The sequence below is a fragment of the Nycticebus coucang genome, chromosome 11 (genome assembly GCF_027406575.1).
Source record: "Nycticebus coucang isolate mNycCou1 chromosome 11, mNycCou1.pri, whole genome shotgun sequence".
NCBI classification, from domain to species: domain Eukaryota; kingdom Metazoa; phylum Chordata; class Mammalia; order Primates; family Lorisidae; genus Nycticebus; species Nycticebus coucang.
In genome coordinates, this window is record NC_069790.1 from 33872301 (window position 1) to 33899449 (window position 27149).

General features: G+C 40.7%; 1 protein-coding gene across 11 annotated transcripts in view; it reads left to right on the forward strand.

The window, feature by feature from the left end:
- The window catches only part of OSBPL3 (oxysterol binding protein like 3), a 176789-nt gene that overhangs the window by 115513 nt on the left and 34127 nt on the right, over positions 1-27149 (forward strand). For 5 of the 11 annotated variants that reach the window (XM_053553467.1, XM_053553472.1, XM_053553475.1 and 2 more), the window contains 8 exons: positions 1211-1314; positions 1521-1613; positions 4244-4400; positions 10768-10898; positions 14211-14318; positions 20524-20658; positions 21611-21704; positions 25661-25911. In XM_053553467.1, the coding sequence (XP_053409442.1) occupies positions 1211-1314; positions 1521-1613; positions 4244-4400; positions 10768-10898; positions 14211-14318; positions 20524-20658; positions 21611-21704; positions 25661-25911 (1073 nt within the window). The remainder of the gene's footprint in view (positions 1-1210; positions 1315-1520; positions 1614-4243; positions 4401-10767; positions 10899-14210; positions 14319-20523; positions 20659-21610; positions 21705-25660; positions 25912-27149) is intronic. The other 6 variants (XM_053553471.1, XM_053553474.1, XM_053553470.1 and 3 more) reach the window with 3 other exon arrangements.

Below are 27149 nucleotides of genomic sequence, written 5' to 3' on the forward strand. Positions count from 1 at the left end.
ATGGGGCTATGGAGTTACTAAATTTCCAAAGTTCCCCAAGTGATTTTTGACAAGGAGCCGGGGTTGAACTCTCCTGTTATAAGGAAGCTCAGCGTTCTCAACCTTAATTAGCTGAGACTCTCCCTGGAAACTCAAAAATGAAAACATCCCCAATAGGATTGGGAGGGTTCTGATTTAATTATCTGGGGTTGAGACTTGGGTATATGTAATTTAAAAAATTTCTCCAGTTGATTTAAATGTGTAGCCACAATTAAGAGTCACTAGAGAAAGACTTTGGGTGGTTGCCCTGAAAAATTGCACTTTCTTTTATTGAATACAGATTTTATTAACCCAGAGGCCATGTAGGCTTTGCCCTTCCAATAAATATCACTCACAGCTTTTCTGAATGACATTTTTTCAATACATTCCCTGAAGTGTTGTCTCTGGACCGGCAGCACTGGCATGGCCACTTATTAGAAATACAAATTCAACCCCGGGGTACTGCATCAGAGATGGGGTAGGGCCCAAGGAACTTCAGGTTAACAAGGTCTCTAGGTAATTCCCATGACAAAGTTTTCGAGCCATTCTCCTAAGGCATTTGGACCTTTATTCTGAAGCAAAACATCCATTGGCATCCAGTGTACAGCAAACTGTGGGGTCTCTGTTAAGTTAGTGACTATAATTGGCCTGAGAGTCCTTTTATATCGTGTTCCTGAGGCAGGTCTGTGATTGATAAAGTTGCCCTTAGAGACTAGGGGCAACCTTCATTTGAGTTTTATTCATGTAATGTGTACTGGGTCCTTATAGTAGAGAGTGGCAGCCCATTGTTGCAGGCTTACAAATAATGGTGATGATGATGATGATGGCTGATTCATTCAGCCAGGCACTCTTCTAAGCACTGCGCATATATCAGATCAACTTATTCAACTCTCGCAACTATCCTGTGAATGAGGTATGTGATTACCCCATTTTTCAAATAGGAAAACTGAGGCACAGAGAAGTTCTGTAACCTTTCCAAGAGACACAAGTCATTAAGTGGATTCCAATTGAGGCAGCCTGGTTCTCAAGATCCATGCTCTAGATCACAAGCTTGCCTGCAAAAAGGATGTAAAATTTCCTACCCTTGCAGATGAAAACTCAAATAGAGATAAATAAGAAAAGTAGCTGGCCCCAGCATAGTGATCCTGCTTGCTAGTGGAGAATTACGAGCACTCTCCTTTTGCCCCCCCAGACCTGGCACACTGCCATGCCTACCTGGTGGAAATGAGCCAGCTCCTACAAAGTATGGACGTCCTACATCGGACATACTCGGCACCAGCTATCAATGCCATCCAGGTTAGCCACACCCCTCTTCTGTGTGCGTTCTGGCACCTTCTTCTTTACTTTCTCCTCCCCAGCCTTTGACTAACAGTGGAATGTTGTCTGGTCGGTTGCTTCAGCCAAACTCAAAGGGATGGAGGTGATCACTTTGCTATGCATTTATCCCCTGTTGGTTTGGTGGACCTTACTGTCTGTGCTCTCTTTCCTGTTTTGAAACAAAGGGTGGAGCTTTTGAAAGTCCCAAAAAGGAAAAAAGATCGCACAGGAGGTGGCGGTCCAGAGCTATTGGCAAAGATGCTAAAGGAATGCTGCAGGTAACCATCGCTTCCCCCAGCAGACTGGTCTCTTCATTGACCCTTCTCTGCACGCAGTGTGTGGGGGCCACTGTGACTCCAGCAGGATGATAGACAAGTAAACACTCTACTTTTTCTCTCTCCCGGCCTCTACAGGGAGATGGATTCAATCACTTAGATTTTCTGGGTACTAGGACAAGCATGTAGTGGGTAGTTGGTCAGGGGAGAGAATATTTTCTAAGGGAATAAAGGCATGAGGTTGCAGGGAAATATTTGGTTCTCCCCCTGTAATGTTTAGCGTGCCTGTCCTCCTCCCAGCTGGAGCGCGTGCCTGTCCTCCCTCCCTGCTGGAGCGCGTGCCTGTCCTCCTCCCTGCTGGAGCGCGTGCCTGTCCTCCTCCCTGCTGGAGCGCGTGCCTGTCCTCCTCCCAGCTGGAGCGCGTGCCTGTCCTCCCTGCTGGAGCGCGTGCCTGTCCTCCTCCCAGCTGGAGCGCGTGCCTGTCCTCCCTGCTGGAGCGTGTGCCTGTCCTCCTCCCTGCTGGAGCGCGTGCCTGTCCTCCTCCCTGCTGAAGCGCGTGCCTGTCCTCCCTCCCAGCTGGAGCGCGTGCCTGTCCTCCCTCCCAGCTGGAGCGCGTGCCTGTCCTCCTCCCTGCTGGAGCGCGTGCCTGTCCTCCCTCCCAGCTGGAGCGCGTGCCTGTCCTCCCTCCCAGCTGGAGCGCGTGCCTGTCCTCCCTCCCAGCTGGAGCGCGTGCCTGTCCTCCCTCCCAGCTGGAGCGCGTGCCTGTCCTCCCTCCCAGCTGGAGCGCGTGCCTGTCCTCCTCCCTGCTGGAGCGCGTGCCTGTCCTCCCTCCCAGCTGGAGCGCGTGCCTGTCCTCCCTCCCTGCTGGAGCGCGTGCCTGTCCTCCTCCCTGCTGGAGCGCGTGCCTGTCCTCCCTCCCAGCTGGAGCGCGTGCCTGTCCTCCCTCCCTGCTGGAGCGCGTGCCTGTCCTCCTCCCTGCTGGAGCGTGTGCCTGTCCTCCCTCCCAGCTGGAGCGCGTGCCTGTCCTCCCTCCCTGCTGGAGCGCGTGCCTGTCTTCCTCCCTGCTGGAGCTCGTGCCTGTCCTCCCTCCCTGCTGGAGCGCGTGCCTGTCCTCCCTCCCAGCTGGAGCGCGTGCCTGTCCTCCCTCCCAGCTGGAGCGCGTGCCTGTCCTCCCGCCCAGCTGGAGCGCGTGCCTGTCCTCCCTCCCAGCTGGAGCGCGTGCCTGTCCTCCCTCCCAGCTGGAGCACGTGCCTGTCCTCCCTGCTGGAGCGTGTGCCTGTCCTCCTCCCGCTGGAGCGTGTGCCTTGTTTTTGTGGCTGCTGTTGCCGTGTGCTCTGACCTCCTGCTTCTGCTGACGCTCCGTGGATCTGTCATCTTTGTGAGACCACAGGCCTGATTTTCTGGACACATAATATTGTGCAGATTCTCCGCTGCCTCTTATCTCCAAATTCCCAATCCCTCATCAGCGGTTCACAGTGTCATGCTAGGAGCTGTCTTTCTTTCTTTTTTTTTTTTTTTTTGTAGAGACAGAGTCTCACTGTACCGCCCTCAGGTAGAGTGCCGTGGCCTCACACAGCTCACAGCAACCTCCAACTCCTGGGCTTAAGCGATTCTCTTGCCTCAGCCTCCCGAGTAGCTGGGACTACAGGCGCCTGCCACAACGCCCTGCTATTTTTTGGTTGCAGTTTGGCCGGGGCCGGGTTTGAACCGGCCACCCTCGGTATATGAGGCCGGCGCCTTACCGACTGAGCCACAGGCGCCGCCCGGAGCTGTCTTTCTTAATGCCCAGCTAAGCCAAGATGAACAGCTTAGCTGTTGCATATTAAATTGCAAGTTTGTTAGAATCAAAATAAATCCCAAACTTTTGAATAAATCATCTGATAGGCTCCTGTACACCTTTAGTTCAAACCACTTTAGGGGTTGAACTTAAATTTATTATAATGAATGTTCCATATACAAAGTTCCTTTGTTGTGTAGAAGCCCCAGGTGCAAAAAAGTAAAGCATTTTAAACCTATCCACTACTAACAGCCTAGATACTGGCTGATTATTGCCAAGAGGAAAAAATTGAGTATAAATGAGAAATCCTGGCAGCTTGAGCTGTCATTTTCAACCTATAGCTTTAATGCTTCTATCATTTCCAGAAGAATATGTGAAATCTTACCCATTTTTTTTTTTTTTTTTTTTTGTAGAGACAGAGTCTCACTGTACTGCCCTCGGGTAGAGTGCCGTGGCGTCACACGGCTCACAGCAACCTCCAGCTCTTGGGCTTAAGCGATTCTCTTGCCTCAGCCTCCCGAGTAGCTGGGACTACAGGCGCCCACCACAACGCCCGGCTATTTTTTTGTTGCAGTTTGGCCGGGGCTGGGTTTGAACCCGCCACCCTCGGCATATGGGGCCGGCGCCCCACTTACTGAGCCACAGGCGCCGCCCTATCTTACCCATTTTTAATTCATAAGAAGCAAGTTGTGGAGTTTTACTGAGTTTTCATTTATTTTTTCTTATAAGTTATCACTCAGTAGAAAGACTTGCCTGTACAATCTTCTTTTCTTAATATGTTCCAATCTTAGAACCAAGTAAATATTCTAAGCCATCTTCATATGAAAGAAAATTTCTCCCTTTGATGTCACTTTAGGTCCCTAAACCGTTTTTTGGCCCAGTAAGACTGCACTCCTCCAATCCTAATTTGTCAACACTAGATTTTGGAGAAGAGAAAAATTATTCCGATGGCTCTGAAACCTCATCAGAGTTCTCTAAAATGCAGGAAGATCTGTGTCATATTGCCCATAAAGGTAAATGAGTTTTCTTTTCTCCTAATGTATTTGATAAAAACGTTAATTGCATGTCTGAATGTGGGATGTCTTTGGAGACGGTAATTTTAGTTGGTTCATTTTTCTACTCTATTAATATTTGGGGGAACCTAATTTTTATTTTATTTCTCTGGTAGTAGAAAATGTATTGGCAAGAAGTTTCTTTTTAACCTCTTGAGAGAGACAGTGAGATTGTTATATACTGCAGAAGTGCAAATTGCACTCTTCTGCAGGGCAGTATGATGTTATGTACAACTACAGGAAAACCTCTATAAGTTGACCACGCAAGGGACTGTAACAAACTGTAACCAATGAAAATTAGATCAATTTAAGATGGTGGCTAATGTAGGGAGGTGGTCAACTATGGAGGTCCTACTGTGTCTTTTAAATCTGCCCATCCAGCAAGTCCATTTTGAAGAGTTTATTTGGAATTAATTAACTTAAAGTTTATCCACAGATATCCACTGTAACATTGTTTATCACATCAAAAATTAGAAATAGGTATTCAGAAACATTAGCCATTAGAGAAATGCAGATTAAAGCCATGTTAAGACAGCACTACACACCTATGAGAACAGCTAAAATGAAAAGAAAATACAGTATCAAATGCAGGTGAGGATGCATAAAACTTAATCTCTCATACATTGTTAGTGGCCATATGAAATGCTACAGCCACTCTGGAAAATAGTTTATTATATAAAAAGAAACACACACTTACCATACAAATCAGTACTAGTATTCCTGGCCATTTATGCCAGAGACATGAAAATTTATATCTACACAGAAATATAAAAAATATATACACAAATGTTCAGAGCAAGTTTCTTTGTATTAGCTAAAGACTGGAAACAAACTCAATTGTTTTTCAACAGAGGAATGGTTAAACAAAATGTGATACATCCATACCATGGAATACTACTCAGCAATAAAGAGGAACAAAGTATTGTTATATACCACAACCTGGATGAAGCTCAGGAGCATTATGCTGAGTGAAAAGAGACAATCTCAAAAGGCTTCATAGTTATATAGTTCAATTTATATAGCATTTTTGAAATGATATAATTATAGAGATAGAGAAGAGATTGGTGATTGCCAGAGCTTAGGAGCAGGGAGGAAGGAAAGGGGAAGGATATCAGTGTGATTATAAAGGAGCAGCACAAGGGGCTCGGCACCTGTAGCTCAGTGGCTAGGGCGCCAGCCACATATACCAAGGCTGGCGGGTTTGAACCCAGCCTGGGCCTGCCAAACAATGACAACTGCAACCAAAAAATAGCTGGACTTTGTGACGGTTGCCTATAGTCCCAGGCTGAGGCAAGAGAATTGCTTAAGCCCAAGAGTTTGAGGTTGCTGTGAGCTGTGACTGCACAGCACTCTACCAAGGGCGACACAATGAGACTCTGTCTGGAAAAAAAAAAAAAAGTAGCAGCACAAAGAATCTTTGTGCTGACGAGAAGTTCTGTCACCTGATTGTGGTGCTGGCTACAGGAATCTGCACGTGTGATGAAATTGCATTGACTTTTACTCACAAACATATAAACAAATTAGTGCATTTAAAAAGCTGGTGAAATCCAAATAAGATCTGTAGATTATACTAATGTCAATTTCCTAGTTTTTATATTGTACCATAGTTATGTAAGATGTGATCCCTGGGGAACATTGGATGTAGGGTACATAGGACTTCTCCATACTGTCCTTTGCAACTTCCTAGAAATCTATAACAGTTTCAAAGTAAAAAGTTTTTAAAAAATTAGAAATAACCTACATGCTCAAAATAGAGGATTAGATTTTTTTAAAGCAATATAAATAAAATACTCAGCCATAATAATAATAGCTACCTTACACTGAGCACATAACTGTCACGAGAGGTATTTGCTGAGTACTTGCACTGTTTCATTTAATTCTAGCAGCACCCTGTGGAATGGTATTACTGTGATATCTGTTGTATAGTTGAGAAACCTAAGGCTTAGTGATGTTAAAGAACTTCTTGAGGGTTACATGGTTACAAAATAGGTAAGCTGAGACTTGAGTCCTAACTTGCTTGGTCCCAGAGTCTGAATTCCTACCTGGTGTTTCACTGGCCTTACAGATGGAGTGGTCAGGCTTAGGAAAGCTTCCTATGTTCCTTACAGACATAGAAGGATGTTCACATGCACATCATTGAGTAAAAATGAAAGGTTACAAAACAATATATAGGGGTGATCCCTTTTTTTGGAAAAAGGAAATATATTTCTGGCATATATAGGCATACTGAAAGGTCCAGAAGAATGATACAAATGTTTCAGTGTGGAGGCTGGAGTTATAAGTACTTACTATCTTCTTTCTTCTTATCTTCTTTTGTTTTTTTCAGTTTTCATATAGTGATTATTTTTCTTAAAGAGAAAATAGATTGAAAAATTTTCAGTGGGAGCACAGTGAGGACGTGCTTGAAGTGGGAGGAAAGAAGATATTCATTCCCTCTCTTTCTTCCTCTCCCAGCCCCATAGTTTCCTTTCTTCACCTTACTGATGCCTTCAGCTCTGTTTTATCCTACAAGTGTGAAACATATTAGTTATGGAGTGGGTCAAAGGGAAACCATTCATCCTTTTTACAGATTGCTACCTCAAATTCTTATCCCAATTACCATTAGGATGTTGTCAGTGTTTTACGTGGACAAAAATTGTCAGATTATTGTACAATCCATATGTAAAATGGGAAGACTTACCTGGCCCACCCTTAAAAACTCTTCCAACGCTCCCTTGGGCATACTGTAGTATCAAAAGAGTACATTTTAATTAGGGCATTTTAGGTTTTGTGGGAGGAAATTTCTATAAAACACCATTCTTTTTTAATAACAAGAGCTGTCTTTTTTTAAATGAGAAGATAAAGCATCCCTGCAGAAAGGAAACATCCTGAGTTTTACCTACATTGAAGAGTCTGCCTCTTCAGCAGGACAGAGGCTACGTGTTGAGTGGGTCCATTGATCCAATCCTCCTACAGAGGCTTCCACCTTGTGGGAAATCTATAATGGCCCCCAGCCAGCTGTTCTGTCTTTTGGGCTTCATAAGCCACATACCTAGACTAGGGCAAGGTTTGTACACAAGAGAAAGGCCCAGGTGTGATTATTCAGCAACAGCCTGAGCCCTGTGGGCTTACAGACTGAGAATTTCACAGGGAGCCTAACAAGCTGTATTTCATCCCTGTGGTTATAAAGAACACTTGCAGAGACAGAAAGTTACTCCTTTTCCTCGTTCAGGGAGTCCCTTTTACACAGGCTATATAATTCAGGGGCCTCACGGAATAAGGGCAGCGCTCCGGTTCACTCTAAGCCTGTGACCTAGTTTGCTTTCTCAGTTCCTTACATTCAGACTGAAAGCACCATGGCCTTTGTTCCCATGGAAGCCTGGTTTTGTTGCTGGCAGTGTCTATTGTACCTTCTTGACTGCATCACTCTTCTACATTTTCTAAAATGTGTTTTATTTTTTGAGACAGAGTCTGACTTTGTCACCCTTAGTAGAGTGCTGTGGCATCACAGCTCACAGCAACTTCAAACTCTCAGGCTCAAGCAATTCTCTTGCCTCAGCCTCCCAAGTAGCTGGGACTACAGGCGCTCGCCACAACACCCAGCTATTTTTAGAGATGGGGGTCTCCCTCTCGCTCAGGTTATTCTGGAAAACCTGAGCACAGACAATCCACCTACCTCAGACTCCTGGAGTACTAGGATTACAAGCATAAGCCACTGCACCTGGCCTTCTAAAACATATTTTATGGAACCCATTAACTATAAAATGTTTAAGAAAACAAGAATTTCGTGGTTGAAAATGTTTGGAAAACACTGCTGACTTTGATACCCTTTGGATTTACACATTAAACATTAAATAGTAAAGGCCCTGAAAAGTCCTGCAGCAAAGAAACCTGTTAGTTTTGTTTAACTCAGTGATTTTCAGTATTATTTGAAAAGCTCCCTTTCTTCCAACCCCCAACAGCCATTAATACCCTGGAAAGAAATAAAGTTCCTAAAAAATATACCTCAAGAAACAATTCAAACATAAGTCTTTTTGGAGTTAACGTATGTTACTGAGTAGGGAACCTCTATCACCGACCAGCTATGGGGCTTGGCCTTCACTGGTTAACCTCTCGGGCCCTCAGTTGCCTCATCTGTTAAATGTTCTAAAGTAGTTGTCCTGAATCTTCTTACGTGCCAGGTCATTTGAGAAGATGTGTATCTCAGTCTCTTCCTTCTTCCTGCCTTTCTCAAGCAAATATAATAAGGGAGATTGGAAAGATAATATACAATGTGAGATCCAGGATGAATAATTTAGAGGACAGTTTTCTCATCCATAGAAGGTATCTTGTATGTTATGTGCTCAAAACCGGATGAGTTTTTTGCTGTATATGTTAATGGTTTTTAAAACTTTACTTCAGGTATTGGAGGCCCAGTAGCACTGAGTTCTTGGACCTCAACGCTCACGAAAGTGAACAGGGAAGCTGAATGGCAGGACTAGGGGTGGGGCTCTGGGTCCTGCAGCTGGAAGGACTAGCAAGAAAGAGAAGAGGCAACACATTATTCTGAAATAATTTCAAACACACAGAAAAATTGCAAGAATAACACAAAAAACACCTATATACACTTACCCAGATGCACCATTTTTAATATTTTGCCACATTTCTTTTATCGCTGTTCACACACATGCACAATGCACACACTGTCATTTTTCTGAAACATCTGAGAGGATGCAGGCATTATGTCATTCTTTATGCCTTTATAGTTTAGTATATAGACATAGGGATGCTCTGTTATATAACCACAGTTTAGTTATCATAGTCAGGAAATGTAGCATTGAAACTATTTTCATCCATTCCACTTTCCATAGTCAAATGCCAACTATCCCAATAACGTCCTTTACTTCCATTTTTCCTCTTCAATACAGGGTCTAGTCCATGCATTTCATTGTCATGCCTCCTTGCCCTCCTTTATTGGGAGCAGTTCTTCAGCCTTTCTTTCTCTTTTTATAAAATTGGTATTTTGAAAAATACAGGCCATTTTTTTAAAATAGATATTCCTCATTTCGGGGTTGTCTGATGTTTCCTGATGATCGAATTGAGATTGCTTATCCCTGGCTGGCCCACAGCAAAGAAGATATGTCTTTGGGTATCATACCCAGAGGCACACATTCCACCTGCCTCTCACTTATAATGAATTTTGATCACCTGGTTAAGGTGCTGGCTAGGTTTCTGCTGTATTGTCACAATTCCCCTGGCTAGGGGAATTCCCCTGCCCCACCACTTCCTCCCCTTGTGCTCAGGTCATTGGTCTGAAGCACGCCCTGTCATCCATAAGTTACATGTCTGTGTCACAGAAATGCCTGAAAATGTGGGCAGACTCATGAATTTTTTGTATTTTTTATTTCCACGTTTGTGTTGAAAATTTGTGATTGTCATGGTTGTGTTGAAAATTCAGGAGAAAACCAAACAAGTTATTCTGAATCATTCAAATGATTCTGAATCATTTCCAGTCTTTGGGATACAAACAAAACTAAATGCTAATCTTTGAAAATCTAGAAGCATAGTCCAAGTGTCAAAATGTCTTGATGATAAGTCATACAGTCATGAGATGTTATAGTGGATGGGTAACTTTAGGATTGGAAAATGTGTGTGTTTATGTGCTAATTTTAATGGAATTTATTTTTTCTAGCAGTTGTGGGTCTACACAAAATCGAGCCCAAAGTACAGAGAGTTCCCATAAACTCCTTCCCCCACATAGGCACAGCGTCTCCCACTGTCAGCTGTGTGGGACCCAGAGTGGGGTACACCTGCTACCACCCATGAGCCTACACTGACACATCATCACTCAGGGTCCTCAGTTTACATTAGGGCTCACTCTTCATCTTGTACATAGCAAATGTGTTTTATTTTAAAAGTCAATGTATTAGGCCAGACGCTGTGCTCACACCTATAATCCTAGCACCTTGGGAAGCTGAGGCAGGTGGATTGCCTGAGCTTAGAAGTTTGAGACCAGCCTGAGCAAGAGCGAGACCCTGTGTCTAAAAAAAAAACAGTCAAATGTTGTGGCAGGCCCCTGTAGTCCCAGCTACTCAGGAGGCTGAGAGGCAAGAGGATCACTTGAACCCAAGAGTTTGATGTTGCTATAAGCTATGAGGTTATAGTACTCTACAGAGGGCAACAAAGTGAAACTCTGTTTCAAAAAAAAAAAAAAAAATCAAGGTACTGTTTACATTTGCCACCCTTAAAATATTTGGGGCTGTTACTTTGTTAAATTCATTTATAAGAAATACGTTTTTAATGTATTTTGTTTTTATTAATAATTATGCCTCTTCTTTTATTCCTTTTTATAATGATTATATCTCTATAGTTTACTTCACTTTAAGGTCAGCTTTTAATATCATGTCAACGGAGAGAGAGAAAATGAGGCAGCTGATGGAGCAGGATACCTCTTCCTCCCCTTGTGCTCAGGTCATTGGTCTGAAGCACGCCCTGTCATCCGTAAGTTACATGTCTGTGTCACAGAAATGCCTGAAAATGTGGGCAGGCTCATGAATTTTTTGTATTTTTTATTTCCATGTTTGTGTTGAAAATTTGTGATTGTCATGGTTGTGTTGAAAATTCAGGAGAAAACCAAACAAGTTATTCAAATTATATTCCACCTTTCATCAGATCTTATTTGAAACACCAAAATTTAGCCCACCCCAAATCTTAGTAGCTGGTGTTTTGCTAAATGTTAGATTCTTTCAGTTTGGTTTCCGCCAATTAATCTTAATTTTTTATGTTTCTCTAAAACTTTTATTGTATGTTTGTGTGTGTGTGTCTTGCAGGAGTTAGTTTATTAATGCTTATAGAATATAACAGTTTGGAGATGATTTTGTGGCTCTGAGACACTACAAGCTTAGACTGAGTTTTCCAAATGACAGGTGGCAGAGCAAAATCTCCAAGTCACACTCTTATCTTCTCTTTTGTAAAGCACTGATCCCATTTACCACTCCTTCAAACACGTGAGCATTGTTTTATTTGGTTAGATGGTACACAACAGTTAGTTCTCCTCCCAACCCCCATGGTACAAGGCATGAATCATGCAGAAGGGTCTGTCAGGCAATCACTTAGCCTGCATAGCAACAGAAAAATCACTGTCAAGGCCTCAAATGCTTTTCAGTGTACCGTTCTGTCACTCATTCTCTCTCCTGTTTTCCATCAGTTTCAATTTATTCCTCAGAATAGTTCGGCTCTGTTGAAGTGCTGTGTCCTAACCCTATGTGAATAAGGTGAAATTGTTGAGTTTTCTACCCTCTATTAAGAGACTAGAAAACCTTTAAAATCACATATTTATTTGTTCTTACTTTTTGCTTTAAAATTCCTGCTTTACAAAGAGAAACAGAATGTGCACATAAAAAGTTACCATCTGAAGCAATACTGAATTTTCTATTTTGGGTCGGGTAAGAGTGGGTGATGGTAACTTTTGGGATCTTGTTACCAGAGGCCAATATAGTCATTGAAAAAACTAGGAAATGTCCATTCCTATTTTCTATTCATCATGTTGCTGAGGAAAGTAATGCTCTTGGCATAATGTTAATCATAAGTCTTTTACCAATAGTGTATATAATTGTTATAGGATATACTTAAGGTATATTCATTTGTCTTTAAGAGCGATTAAAAATAACATTGGCTTACCCCATGTATAAAGAAGAGTCATACTGTTGTCTTAGGGTCAGAGACAGAAACACCATCTTTTGGATTGTAGTGGACAGCGGGCCATATACTAGGTGCTCCCTTGGTGTGAAAGGGGCAAAGTGGTCTTTTTTTGTTGTTGTTGTTGCCCTGGGTAGAGTGCTGTGGCATCATAGTTCACAGCAACCTTAAACTCCTGGGCTCAAGTGATCCTCTTGAACCTTAGCCTCCCAAGTAGCTGGGACTATGGGTGCTCTCCACAACACCTGGCTAGTTTTTGTTTTGCTTTTTTATTTTTTTTTTATTTTTTAAGTAGAGGCGGGGCCTCCCTCTTGCTTAGGCCAGTCTCAAACTCCTTAGCCCAGGAGATCCACCTGCCTCAGCCTCCCAGAGTGCTAGGGTTACAAACATGTTTCTTTTTTCCTTTTTAAAAGTGTACAAAGCATTTCTAGGTTAGCTTTTTAGCACATTAGAAGGAATCTCTGATGGGCTCCTAAAAGTCTGTCTCCTGTGCTCTCCGTCTCTCTCTCACCTCTCCCTGCCCTCTCCCTGGGGGAGATCTGGCCTCATCTTGTTAATCTGCTTGTACAGCCACGGAGACCCATTTGCAGTGCTATCCTAGGCCAAGTTTGTTCTCACCTTCACAAAGGAATTTATGTTCTCATCCATGTTCATGATTTGGAAAACTTCAGATAAAACAGAATGAACTTTTCTTTCTCTTTTTGTGGCCTGGATTCATGATTAGGTCAAGACTTGTTTTTTAAAGTTAAAATTTTTTGAATCATATCAGAGCTATTAGAATGCACATACCGGTGTTGTATGTGCAGTCTTAGTGTTTCTTTTTCTTCCTTTGGCTTACAAAAGAAAGAGAAGCTACTAAATTAACATAATTTTCAGGCTATGCTAAGATTGTAGCCATCGTCCCAGCAACTTATTGGCCAGAATAAAGTGAGAGCCCCAGAGAGATTGTTATGTGTGGTTGTGTGATCTTAGTTCTAGTGCAATGTTTCTTAAATGGTCCTCAAGAATTTTCAAATAGCCCATACATGCTGTGGGTACTAAAAAAAATTTTTTTAAAGCCCCAGAATCCCTATTAGATATTCACCTGGTGGATCACCCAGTGCTGTGTCCTCCTATGCTCTCAGCAGGTCAGCTGCATGGGCCCTGATGGATGGGAACAGCTCAGAGCTTCTCAGAAGAGAGGCAGGAACACAGGCAGATGGCTGAATCCACGCACAACCACCTGTGGGGTTGGTGGTGGTAGTGTTTGGGGAGACAATCCAGAGAATTTGTCTCCTTCCAAAGTCAGACCATCAGAGACCAGTTGTCATGAAGTACATAGGAGTATCAGCATGAAAGAAATATTTTCCTTTCCTTTTGAGCCAGGTCCCTCCTAACTGAGAGTTTGAGATAAGATATGGGACCTGCCCAGGGGAATAGAAAAGAGATCAGGGGTGATCACATATATGCTCACATCGTGAGCAAATTAACCCATTCCCAGGGCCATGTTCTTAAAGTCCTTATGCAGGTAAGTGAGGCTTGTTTATTTTTTAAAAAATAAATTGCCTTCATCCTGAAGAATGAATAAAATAATCAATACCTATTTTTGAAAAGAGTAAAATTAATAACAAAGCAGGACTTCCACAAGGTCCTACTTCTCAGCACTCTTCCTATGATCTAATTCAGTGGGGGTGATAATTAAAGATTATGAAGATGCTCAGTCATGGGGTGGGGGACGTAGCATTTTTTTCAAGGCCAGAAAAGCTTGGACTCCCTCATTCTTCAGGGGAGAAGGGAGTTGGCCAAAGAGACTACAGACGGTTGGAAAGGAGGGGGAGGTGCCACGGAGCCCCTAGTCTTAAAAGCTCCTAGTGTCTGTGATTTCTGTCTCTATCACTTTGTTAACCCTCCTCCCCTGCTGGAAACGAGACAGAGAAGGAGCGTCATTTCCGGAGTTTCCAATTTGTTACCTCCCAGGCTTCTTAGAGCCAGTGTCCTGTTGGAGAGCAGTCCAGGGACAAGCCCTCACTGAGAGGTTTATCAGGGTCTTAGCAAGCTTTCCTGTTGGGCCCCCTGCTGTGCTTTTATGAGACATCCATTTATTAACAGAGCCCCACTATTTTTAACATGTTCTAGGCCCTAGCACAAAACACAGACCTTAAAGAACGCTTACGCAGAATCCATGCTGAGTCTCTGCTCCTCGACCCCCCTGCTGTGGCCAAGTCGGGGGACAATCTGGCAGAGGTGGGTAGGTTTCTCATCTGGTAACATCTCCCCAACTGCCACCCCCTCCCATGACACCCTCTGTCCAATTGCACGGCCTCCCTGCTTCGTCCTCATGAGTGGGGCACATCTCCACCCACCTCCTCCGGGGCCTGGTCACAGAGGCCGCCAGGGCTGAGGTCCCAGAAGCTCTCTTGAGAGTATGCTGCTAACTGCATTGTGAAACTGCTTCCCCACCCCAAGTCTAGGATGCTTCGTTTTGCATTTCTTCACCCCATTTTCCTCTTGAGTATCACCCCTTCCACTAGGTGTTACTGGGGTGGAAACTATAGAGAAATAGACATTTTCTCCTGTTAATTCTTGAAGAAACATGTATTTCTCTGACCTACAGTTTCCCAGTTCCTCGCCAGCTTCCTTTGCTCCCTCTGGTAGAATCACTCTACCCTTTCCTTTTGGCTGTTCCCTTTTCCCCCTTCCTGTGATTTTTCTTTTTCTTTTCTAGAACACAATTGTGTTATAAGTGAAGTGTCTTGGTCCATTAATAGTACATTCAAAAAGGTCTTTTTTTCTAGACTTGGGATATGTATCCAAAATAGACTTTGAATGTGTTTAAAATTAGAGAAATTTCAGAAAAATACAAGTAGGTTACTCAAAAAATAGAAAGAGTAGCAAAGGTAAAAACATTTTTAGTTATTTTTTTATAATTATATGCTTGCCTCATATGTGTTATATTTTGTATTAACACATTTATGAGGCTAAGTACATTAAAATAAAAAATAAGGAAGGTAATAAATAAGGGGTATGTGTTTATATACATTTTTAAAAGAAGTTGGTCATGTTTAATCATAATCCTTTTTTTTACTGTCCTCAAAGAAAATACTTCCTTCCCTACAGGGGAAGCTGTTGTGAAAGGTGATGAGGAGGAGAGTTTAGTCTGAAGTCAGCCAGACTCAAGGCTGCAGGCCGCAGGTCCCCTTTGCAGCACCAACTATGCCCCCTGTGAATGGGACCATCCTGTCTGATGAGAGTCGCCTCCTCTATGCAGAGGCTCGCAAGCTCTTGTTACTTCCAGGTCACATGGTAGTGGTTGAGTGTGAAATTTCTCTACAGATGGCACTACCCCAAAGAGATCACTTTTCAGTTATTTTAGCCCCGACCTAAACTGTCATTTGCAGGATTGATCACCTAAACGTTACTTATGATGGCCTTCATTTTAGGCCTGGATGGGTCCTCTTTTAAATCTGCATAATTGCTAACAGTAGGGCTCAGTTGTGATCAAGACCGGCCATCATTGAGAGTTGTTTTTTGCCAAGCACCATGTCATTCTCCAAAGTTTTGAACATGTTTCCAAATAGTACTTACTTTTTAAGCAGTACATTATTACATGAATTTATCTACTTAACAAATTAAATAGGTAAGCTTCATGTACGCTTTTATCGCTTTATGGGCAGCCTTTATACTTGGGACTATTTGTGTTTTGGAAAGGAAACTAAAATTACAAGTCTTTTAAAATGCATATATTTAAATCATATATGTTAAATGCATATTTTTTAATTGATATCAAAGGTAACATACCTGAAAGCATAAATGCTATGAACTGTTCTTGAAGGGTGGCAGTAATATCTCTCAAACTTTTAAAATAGCCTTCTTGAGTCTCGAATCAATGGTGCATTTGTCTCATTTACCTATTTCCTCTTTCAGAAATTGTCTGTTTCTCACAGTTTATCCCTTCTTTTACTAAGTGACTCAGGCTGATTTTCCCAGCAAGGGAAAAGCTATTGTTGTCTTCAGGAAATAAGTCGGAGAGTACGTGGAAATGGCCTCCCAGACCAAGAACTTGACTCTGGTTTTTTTTTAGGTGGCTCCAGCACTCTGTTGCAGCACAGTCCCTGACAGTGAGGTTGGCCCAATGTGCTTGGTTTTCAGGACCCCTCACTTCCTTTGCTTACTTTGTTAGCTTTTCTTCAGCTCTTTAGTATTAGACCTGGCTACTTGAATTCAAAAATCCCCCCTTTGCTATCTGAAAGTCCTCCTGCTTTATATTCCTGAATATGAAGATTTAGTATGATCAGGTTATTAGTTCTTAGATTGTTTTATATTGACTTAGATTCCAAATGAAAAGCCAAGTGACTTCTGGAGGTAACATTGTACTACATCTAAAGTCCATTTAAGAGACTAAAAAAGAGCAAAACTTTTAAAGAAAAATCTGGAAGAGAAGAAGGAAACTTCTTTTAAGGGCTTGGCAGTTTGCTATGCCCCATATGCATTTGAATGCATCATCTCACAGATCCTAGCCATTATTCTGTGAGGTAGGTGGTGGTGATTTCATTTTAGAGACAAGGAAACTGAAGCCCAAAGAGGTTAAATAACTTCACTCATACACAGCTTATAAGAGATGGAGCTGAGAGTTAACCTCTAAAGAGGCCAAAATACTTGTTTCCTCAATAACATCATGCTCCTATATAATGAGGATAGATATACCAAGCCAGAAAATAAAACACTCATTGAAGCTCTAGTTGTTAAAATAAGGCAATGATGGTGTAAAAATGGGACAGAATAACTATCTCAGGCACAAACACCATTTTATATGGTGGAAAAGGCATCAAAAAGAAAGCTTACTCAGTAAATTAGGTTGGTGCAGCTCAAAGCAATTTAGAAGAAGATGAACTCTTTCCACTTTGCATGCTAAAGTGAATCACCAGTGAATTCAAGTTAAATATAAAAATTTAAACTGAACACAATTCACATTTGCAAAGACATGCAAACAACTCTAGAGCCCACCAATACATGAATAAATTAATGAAATGTGATATACTAGGGAATACTACTCAGCCATAAAAAAAAAAATGATGATCTAGTATCTTTGGACAACCTGGAGGGAACTAGAACCCATTCTTCTAAGTGCAACATCACAAGAATAGAGAAATCAGAACTGAACTGGAACCATTCAACCAACAGTTAAGCGAGTTTATGGAAGTCAATCTCAGTGAAAGTCAAGCTGGGAGGAAGAGGGGAAAGGACACAGGTAAAGTCAGACCTATTGGGTACAATGCACACTATCTGGGTGAAGGGCATGCTTCATGTGAATAACTGACTCAATCTGTAAAATAACAAAGTATGTAAATAAAAAAAAATTCAGACTGAAAAATATTCATTTAAATATCAAACTGCTACAGTAGGGAGAATTTTCTAAATTGGGGGGCAATAGAAAAAACTATGAAAGGAATGTTGACTAGATTTGACTATAATTTTTTTTAGGAAAAAATAGTGTGTATAAAAAAATTAGAAGGCAAATAATATACTGGGGAAAATATTTTCAGTGAAAAGAACAGACTTAGTTAATGCTAAATCAATGGTAATTTTTTAATATGTAAACAATAAACAAATAATATCGAGTAACGTAGGACCTCAAGAACTAAGTGGGTAAAGGATGTAACTCACAAAACAAATAAACCCTAATACAGATAGTTGTGGGAGAGCTATTTTTTACTTTTTATTTTGCAACACTTAAATTCACAAGAAAGTACAAAAATACACAGAGGAAGGACCTTGAATCCTCCAGCCTCTCCTGATACTAAAATCTCTCTAACTTGTTTTTTAAAAAGGAAAAAATGTTCACCCTAATGAAAATGAAAACAATTAGATTAGCACAAAAAATTGTATGAATTATGCTATTCAGTTCCTTAATATTAGAGATGTAATGAAAATAGGTGTTATTACTTGTTGGTGTGATGAAGTAATATATATTTTGCCTTAAATTTTTTTAATAATTCTACTTCTGAAAATTGATTCTAAGAAATAACAAGACAAAACAAAGTCATATTTATAAACATCCTCACACCATCTTTGCAAATTTGGAAACACCCTTAATTTCCAATAAAGGGAATTATTACCCGATGACACATATGTATAATAAAATACTATCAATTGAGTCCATTGTCTTAAAGAAATTTAATGGTCTAGGGAAACATTAATGTAACAGATAATATATAACTTAGGTACAGTTTGAACCTGATTTTTCATATTAAAAAAAAAAATCTAAACCCAAATATCTTAATGCAAAAAAATTCTATGTAGACCACCAGGTAACAGTGGCCACATCTAGGGGATGGGAAATGAATTAATACTTACATTTTATTTACATTTTTTAGTATTTTTTATTTTGAATACATATTTCTTTTATCCTCAAAACACATTTTAATTTTGAAAAAATCTATTTTGGTATTGTTTGGGAAGAACTTACAAAATTACATATATGCAAATAGTATGATTACAGTTATTTCAAAACAAAACTACATGTATAAAAAGGTTTGGAAAGAAATGTGTCAAAATGCTTACTAAAGTGGTGGTTTCAGTGTGATAGGATTATGAGAGTTCTCTTCCCTCCTAGTCTCTTTGTTTAACTTTTTGTAAGGTAAACAACAAAGAACCACTAGTGCATTACAAACACGAGGGGAAATTATTGAATGAAGCAAAAATAGGTTAATATTTTAACAAATGAGGTTCTGTGGTGTTTGGGACAGTGAATATTATTTATTTTTGGTGTTGGTCAGCCAGGAGATCTTTTTGACTCATCGTTTTAGGAGGGGAAAGCTATAGAGAGAACAGCAGTGACTAGTAGTAAATTAATGAGAGGATAAGTAAATAAATCATTAGCTTGTTATGTGGCAGGAGCACACCAAAGCCACAGGAGGATTCTGTTGTTTAAGTGAGCATTAAGGGCCGATTCACTACACTGTCTTCCAATTCAGTATCTTTGTGCCTGGCTCTTTTGAAAAGATATTGAATTGGAAGACAGGGTAGTGAATAGGCCCTTTTCCTTGATGATGACAGTTGTGACACTTAAAGATTCTAAAGTGATCTCTTGGGTAGGGTAGAAGAGCAGCTTGCCATTTAGGAAAGGGATGCCGTGTATGTATTTTAGTGTGTTCCTGAGGTAGATACTTCATAAAGGGACCACTTGCCCTTGATTACTTAGGAAAATCTGTGGTTCTGTCATAGTATCCCTTACGTGGGTATAACTTAAACTTATGAGACTGAGTATGCTGAAATCATAAAATTTCTTAGTGAAATGTAATAATCTGTCTTAACTTTTGTCCCCCATATTATTCTGGGACTCACTTATCAGATACATAATAGAGAAGCAATTCCTTTATCAGCCCAGTGAAAGATATGAGGAGTTGGAAAACTCAGGGGAGCAATGTACTCTGATTCAAACAGATTGAATCATCTTGTCCTGAATCTGTTCTTTTACCTCTGTGCTCCTCCCCTCATACCAAAGCCCCTACTCAGAGCCAATCGCACCTCTTTGCCTGTGTAGCACGCTGTCTGAGCTACAGTCTGGATCTGCTGTGCGTCAGGGCACATTCTGGGCAGAAACCGTATCTTACTGTTTTATCCCTTCATGGCCAGCTCAGGCCTCTAAAAACCTTTTTTTCAATTTATTGAATTGAGCTGAATTTTCACTTGCAAACAATAGAAAATACAACCCAAAGCATTTAGGTCCTCCTGAGAGGGAGTCCGCACGATGCAGCAGAGAATGGCGGGCCATGCCAGATGAGAAAACAGTGATACTCTTTTGTGTTGTTTATACAAAGGCTTATAAAGAGGAATAGGGATTTCCTTCTCTTGAAGAGTCATTGTGGGTGGAGAGAGACAAACAAAGAGAATTTATGTCATTTTGTCTATGAATTGTGAATGACTTACCACCAGGGGCACTTCTGGACCAAAACACTCTGTTTACTTGGGGTGCCTCAAAAGCAGCATGTAGGGCTCTGAGCGAGGGGCGGGGGGGCAGAAGAAAAAGCTATGTTGGTCTGAACCAGGCGTTCAAGGACGTACATTGAGTGTAATTCAGAAAGAATTTCAGGATGAAAGAAACATTCAGCAGTGGTAGAGAATAAGAGGATGTGATTCAGAGAGCACTGGAATTTTCCCCCCGTAAATGGAACAAGTTCACTTTGGCGGTTTTTTTTGCTTTGTAATTTGTTGCATGTGGGTGAACAGTAATGGTGCCTGTAAGTAGGTTCCCATTTCAGGGAGAACTTCATGTTCCTGTTGTTTTGTGGGAAGCTTGCTTCTCCTCAGCACTGGAGCTGACCTGTGCTTTGAGTTGCTAGTTTGCATGGGCCTGTGACCTCATGTGTTATGCAACTAAATCTTTTGTTTATTTTGCTTCTCTTAAGATTGTTTCTGGAGTACATATGTATTTTTGTTCTTCCAATAGGAAAATTCCGGAGATGAAAACCGAGCTCTAGTCCATCAGCTTTCCAATGAAAGTAGACTCTCCATCACTGACTCCCTCTCAGAGTTTTTTGACGCTCAGGAAGTTCTGTTATCTCCAAGCTCTTCAGAAAATGAGGTTTGAGCTCTGTTTTCAGTTAGGTGCCTCAAAGATCCCTTTTTGTTGCTTTGTTTGTTAACCTGTTCAGTAATTATTTGCATTTAGAAACACTGACTTCAGAGACCTCTTTCCGTCATTATATTCTGAGAATTCCCCTCATAAATCACCCAAAAGGTTCAAAATGATACAACATGTTAGAACAGTGGTTCTCAACCTTCCTAATGCCGTGATGTATTTTCATTGTTACAAAGGGGTCGTGACCCACAGGTTGAGAACCACTGTGTTAGAAGAAAAGTAGTTGTAAAAGTAGAAGGTGTTGAATATTTTCTTGTTTCTGTTACTTGATTTGTTTCATTTCTTTTCAAATAAAGGTTACTAATTTTGACTTCTACCTCTTTACTGGTGTAGTATTTCTACTACAGGAAAAATTAGCATCCTATGTCTTTTTTAACATGGAATTTGACCTATATTAATTTATAATATAATAATTTATTTTTAGTTAATACATAAAAATCATACTTTCCTGAATAGGAAGCAAAGTATTACATTGCTGTGCATGTCTACTAACAATTTTACCCCTTAATATAGGAGTAGTAATCTTGCTTATATATTAATTCCCACGGAAGATTCTGTTTTCACAAGTAGTTCAAAGATAAATTGTACCTCCTATTCTAACATGAACAGATTGTGAAAATGCAATCTGAATTACTAAGAATTTTTATAGTAACAAAAATATCAAGTTTACTTGTTTTCCTTGCAAGAGCTAATCAAGAATTTATAAGAATTTTAACAACAGGTTTTCTGTGAAAACCTAGGCAGTTTGGTGAGTTACCTCTATGAAAACAGCATTCAAATATATTTCTATAGATTTATAATGTGGGACTCAAAATGCTTGATCATTTGGAATAAGTATGTTATGACAAAGGTTGTGTACTCTGACTCTGATATATTTGTTTCTTCTTTCCCGTAGATTTCTGATGACGATTCTTATGTCAGTGATATAAGTGACAATCTTTCCTTAGACAATCTCAGTAATGATTTAGACAATGAAAGACAAACCTTGGGTAAGATTTACATTATTTGAACTCTGAAAAGATTGAATTTTCACAGAATACTAAAAAGCATATACAGTTGACCCTTGAACAATGTTGGGGTTAAGGTACCAACACCTCTTGCTGTCAGAAATTTACTTAGGGCCGGCATGGTGGCTCACACCTATAATCCTAGCATTCTGGCAAGCTGAGGAGGAAGGATTGCTTGAGTTCATGAGTTCAAGACCACCCTTAACAAAAGCAAGAACCCATGTCTACTAAAAAAAATTAGCAAAATTAGCCAGGCATGGCAGCACACACCTGTAGTCCCAGCTACTGGGAGGAGGCAGGAGGATCACTTCAGCTCTGAAGTTTGAGGTTGCTGTCAGGTAGGTTGAGGCCATGGCACTCTAGCCCTGGTAACAGAGCAAAACTCTGTCTCAAAAAAAAAAAAAAAAAAAAAAGAAAGAAGAAAGAAAAGAAAGAAAAAAAACAAAGAAAGAAAGAAAGAAAAATTTACCTATAAATTTTTACTTCCCAGAGACTTAACTACTAATACCATTCTGTTGACCAGAAGCCTTACCAATAACATAAACAGTTGATTGACACATATTTTGTATTATATGTATTATAATATGTATATGTATTATATATATGTATAATATGTATTATATATTGCATTCTTAAAGTAAGCTAGAGAAAAAAATCTTAAGAAAATCATAAGGAAGACAAAATCTATTTAATTTGCATTAAGCAAAAATAGATCATTATAAAGGTCATCTTTGTTATCTTCATGTTGAGTAGGCTGAGGAGAAAGAGGAAGGGTAGGTCTTGCTGTTTCCAGGGTGGCAGAGTGGAAGAAAATCTGAGCATAAGTGGACCCACGTGGTTCAAACCCATATTGTTCAAGGGTCACTGGTATAGAGTACCTGCAAGCGGAGACTGAAAACAGAGAATGTGATCCAGAACCTTGACCTTGACTGCGCTGAGTTGATAGCAGCCTGGATGAGAGCTCAGGGCTCGTTCTGCCTTATTCCACAGCTGTTTTCCTGGCTGAGGTTGCCTTAGCTTAAACGAGCACTGGGCAAAACCCAGCCTTCTTTGTCAGTATTTGAATGCTAGAAATGGGTATCCTCCATTTTGTCACAGAAATTCTTCAAGAAGGGGGATCATATATCTAAACATCAATACTAGCTTGTACAGATAGGATGTGGAAATTATCATTATGTCTCATAGTACCATTTTGCTACAGTAGGAAAAAGGATAGGATCAAGGTCTTGATACACTGTTATTCTAGAATTTCTCCAAGCTTAAAGTAAATGTGAGGCATTTAGAATATTTCATATCAATGTTTTCCCCCAAATCTCACTGAGTACATATTAGGAACTGTTACTTTGCTCAGTGCTATGAGGAAGTTAAGTGGTTAAGAATATGGATTTGTGGACCAGGCTTGGTCAGTTAACCGCAGTTCTGCTACTCACTGGCTGTGTGATCTAGGACAACTTACTTCTCTTTGTTTAATCTTCTTCATCTGTAAAATGGGGTTAATAATATTGTATGCCTCAAGAAATAGTTGTAAAGAATAAATGTGAATAATACATGCAAAATGCTTAGAAGACAAGCAGAAGCAAGATGTGTGATAGCCACTGGTAGTATTGGTGGTACAGAAGTATTCTTTCAAAATTTATATTTTTGAAATCAAAGAAACTATTTTAAGACTACATGGAAACTATTTAAAAAAACAATTATCATTAAGAAAAAAACAAATACCATTTACAACTACTTACCTATGTTAGACTTTACCCATATTAAGCAATTAAAACAAATTCAAAAGTTAATTGCATGCCTAGATTAACCTGAGATTGCATAGTATCACACCATTTTCATATTATCTATTCATCAAAGCAGCCTTTCTATTCAGAGTGACTGACTTTTATAATGAGTAAATGTTAAAGATTTATGTCTAATAAATATATACCATTAAAATATATTGGTATAATGTAAAAGATTTCATTTGAATATAGGCATATTTGGGATGGAAAAAGAATTTCAGAGCATGAAACAAAGGAAAAGATTGATAGAGTTATATAAATTGTGTGTGTTTTATTCATTAAAAAATTCCATGGGCCTAATACTGCCTAACTGACAATGTGACAAAAATGTAAAACAATGACAAGCATAGAAATGCCTCAGAAGATCAATACTCACATATGTTACCCATAAATGGGAAAATGGATTTAGCCTTTTTGAAAAGCAGCCACATCATATGAATTGAAAGTCTAAAAACATTCATAGTTGTTGACATAGTAATTCCACTTCTTCGTATCCAAGAAAATAATCAGAGATACAGACAAATATTTAAATTATGAACATTCACTACTGGATTTTTGTCGGCTTTGGTTTTGTATCATGAAACATTGAAGCAGATCTAAAAGTCCAACAGTACGTGAATGATTCAGTAAATTATGGCATACAACAACATGGAGTATTTTTACAGTCCTTAAAAATGGTTTAGGGTTGGGCTCAGTGTCTCAAGCCTGTAATCCTAGTACCCTGGGTGGAAGGATCTCTTGAGGTCAGAAGTTTAAAACCAGCCAGAGTGAGATTCTGTAGGGAGAGAGAGAGAAAGAGAGAGAGAGAGAGAGAGAGGTGAGTGGGGGTGTGGAAATTAGCCAGCCACAGTGGCACATGCCAGTAGTCCCAGCTACCTGGGAGGCTGAGGCAGGAATTTGAGTTGCACTTGAGCTCAGGAATTGAGGTTTCAGTGACCTATGATGACACTACTGCATTCCAGCCTGGGCAACAAAGAATGAGATTCTGTTTCCAAAAACAAACAACTACAAAAAGGATGTTTTAGGAGAATTTTAAATAACCTGGAATTTGTTAGCTGAATAAGTAGAACATGAAAAATTCATACAGTATGAATAATATGAGTGATGAAAACACTAAATGAAGATATTCTAAAATATAAATGGCTCTAATTTGGGGGTGGTGGAATAATGAATTACTATTATTTCCTATATAATTCTCCTATAATAAACATAATTTTAAAATCAGATTTTGAAGGCATTTTTAAAGGTTAATGTATAAGTTTTTATATTCAGTAACCTGCTGCAGGCAGAGAAGCCTAATTTCTAATTCTAATTTCTAAGTGTATGTGAGCAACGAGGAACTAGCTTGAGTAGGAACTTAAGGGCCTCCCTATGAATGAAGTCCATGAGTTTTAGTGCATGAAACTTTTGATATTTATTTATTTATTGTTACTTTTTCTTTTTTTTTTTTGAGACAGAATTTCACTATGTTGCCCTTGGTAGAGTGCTGTGGCGTCACAGCTCACAGCAACCTCCACCTGTTGGGCTTAAGCGATTCTCTTGCCTTAGCCTCCCAAGTAGCTGAGACTACAGGCACCCACCATGATGCCCGGCTATTTTTTGTTATTGCTGTTGTAGTTGTCGTTGTTTAGGAGGCCCAGGCCAGGTTAAAACCGGCTGGCACCCTAACCACTGAGCTATGGGTGCTGAGCCAACTTTTGATATTTAAATACTCAAAATGCTTTTACTTATTTTCTGGCTTCCAGTCATAAGATTGAATACCTGAGTATAATAGTAAAATTGAGTACTTTGGCCAGGTGTGATGGCTCACGCCTGTAACTGCAGCACTCTGGGAGGCCAAGGCGGGTGGATTGCCTGAGCTTACAGGTTCGAGATCAGCCTGAGACAGAGAGAGACCCCATCTCTAAAAATGGCCAGGTGTTGTGGTGGGTGCCTCTAGTCCCAGCTACTTGGGAGGCTGAGGCAAGAGAATTGCTTGAGCCCAAGAGTTTGAGTTTGCTGTGAGCTATGACGCTATAGCACTCTACTGGGGCAAAAAAATCAGACTCAAAAAAAAAAAAATTGAGTACTTGCTAGGTAAGGTTTTTCACAGATTTTTAAAAAATAATGGAATAAAATCAAAAGCTTTGTAGAGACAACCAGGTGTCTTTCTTTCAGGGCTCGTTCTTGAAGGTGGTGGGGATGCAAAGTCCAAGAGAAGAACTTGCTTGCCGGCCCCAGGCCCCAACACCAGTAACATCAGCCTGTGGAACATCCTGAGGAATAACATAGGGAAGGACCTATCCAAGGTGGCCATGCCCGTGGAGTTGAATGAGCCCCTGAACACGCTGCAGAGGCTCTGTGAGGAGCTGGAGTACAGTGAGCTTCTGGACAAGGCTGCACAAATTCCAAACCCCCTGGAAAGAATGGTAAGGACTTAACTTCCAACGTCACCGTCCAACCTTCATCCCTGCGCCATGAGGCCACTCACGTGGGTCCATCAGAGCCAAAATGGGCAGAGCTGAGAGATAGCTCTTATGCCCTCCGGTTTCATTTTGATTGCTCCTGAGATAGGGTCATTTCTCAGAACTGTCTGGTTCTCCTCTGCCGGTTACCTTGTCAGGATTTGCCCTGGGGATGGAGGGCTTCTCAGGCAGCCTTCTCTGGCAGCTGAAGCCTGAGGTGGTTGGGTCTGTGGTTTGTGCTTCATCTTTCTCCAGAGCCTTCCATCTGATTGTCCTCACATGCCTTGCTGGAAAACATCTTCAGGGCTGTCTGCGTGTTTATTTTTGCTACCCCTGGGTGGACGGAATTTAATTTCTGGAGCTGTTTTTATCCTCCAGGGTAAATTTCCCTTGAGAATGTTTTTGTTTATTTCTGGATTTGTCCCATCAGCTCCTAGGTTTTTGGAAAATATAGTTCACAGAGGAGGTTTTCACATCAGAAAGATTATCTTTTTTCCTCCCTCTTATTTTAATGAGTAAGTTCAAAAAAACAAAACAAAACTCATCCTAGAAAAATTCATCTTCTGTCTTCAATCACAGATCCTTGGCTTTCAAAGGTGCTACTGAGTCTCCCTCAGGCTCCCCTGTCCTGTGGGATGGGGAGGACAGACAGTCCTGGGGGGGTGGGGGGTGTTATGACTAGGGGCAAATCAGTCTTTTTTATGACTGTGCCTGACTTTATTCTTGGAAACTGGGTGTCTGTGTCTCTTTTTGCCTCTTGATAAGTTACCTGATGAGCAATAAGGTCATTGTATGAGATTCAGTGTCCCCATATGCAGATTCCTTCCTGGGCATTCACTGATTGGCTAAATTGGGATTGGAATGCCCCCTTGACCTCACAGACCTAACCAGGCCCATACCCTCCCCTTGATAGAGGATGCCATTCTTTCCTAAATCCTAGGCATTCTGGAGTCTTAACTCTCATTACAAGATCCTTACTTTGGCGATTTGAAGGGTAAGGTGGAATGTGAACTGCCTGCTCAGAGAGACCCCACAGTCATCCTACCCAGTCTCCAGGGCCTCTGCCGTCAAAGAGACTTTCTTCCTTGACACAAATGATAATCAGGGTAGGAGAGAAAAACAAGCTGTATTTTTCAAAACTCTTCTTTGTTACTTTTCCCTAGAGAATTTTTGCTTGTGAGGAAATAAAAGAGAGGGAGGCA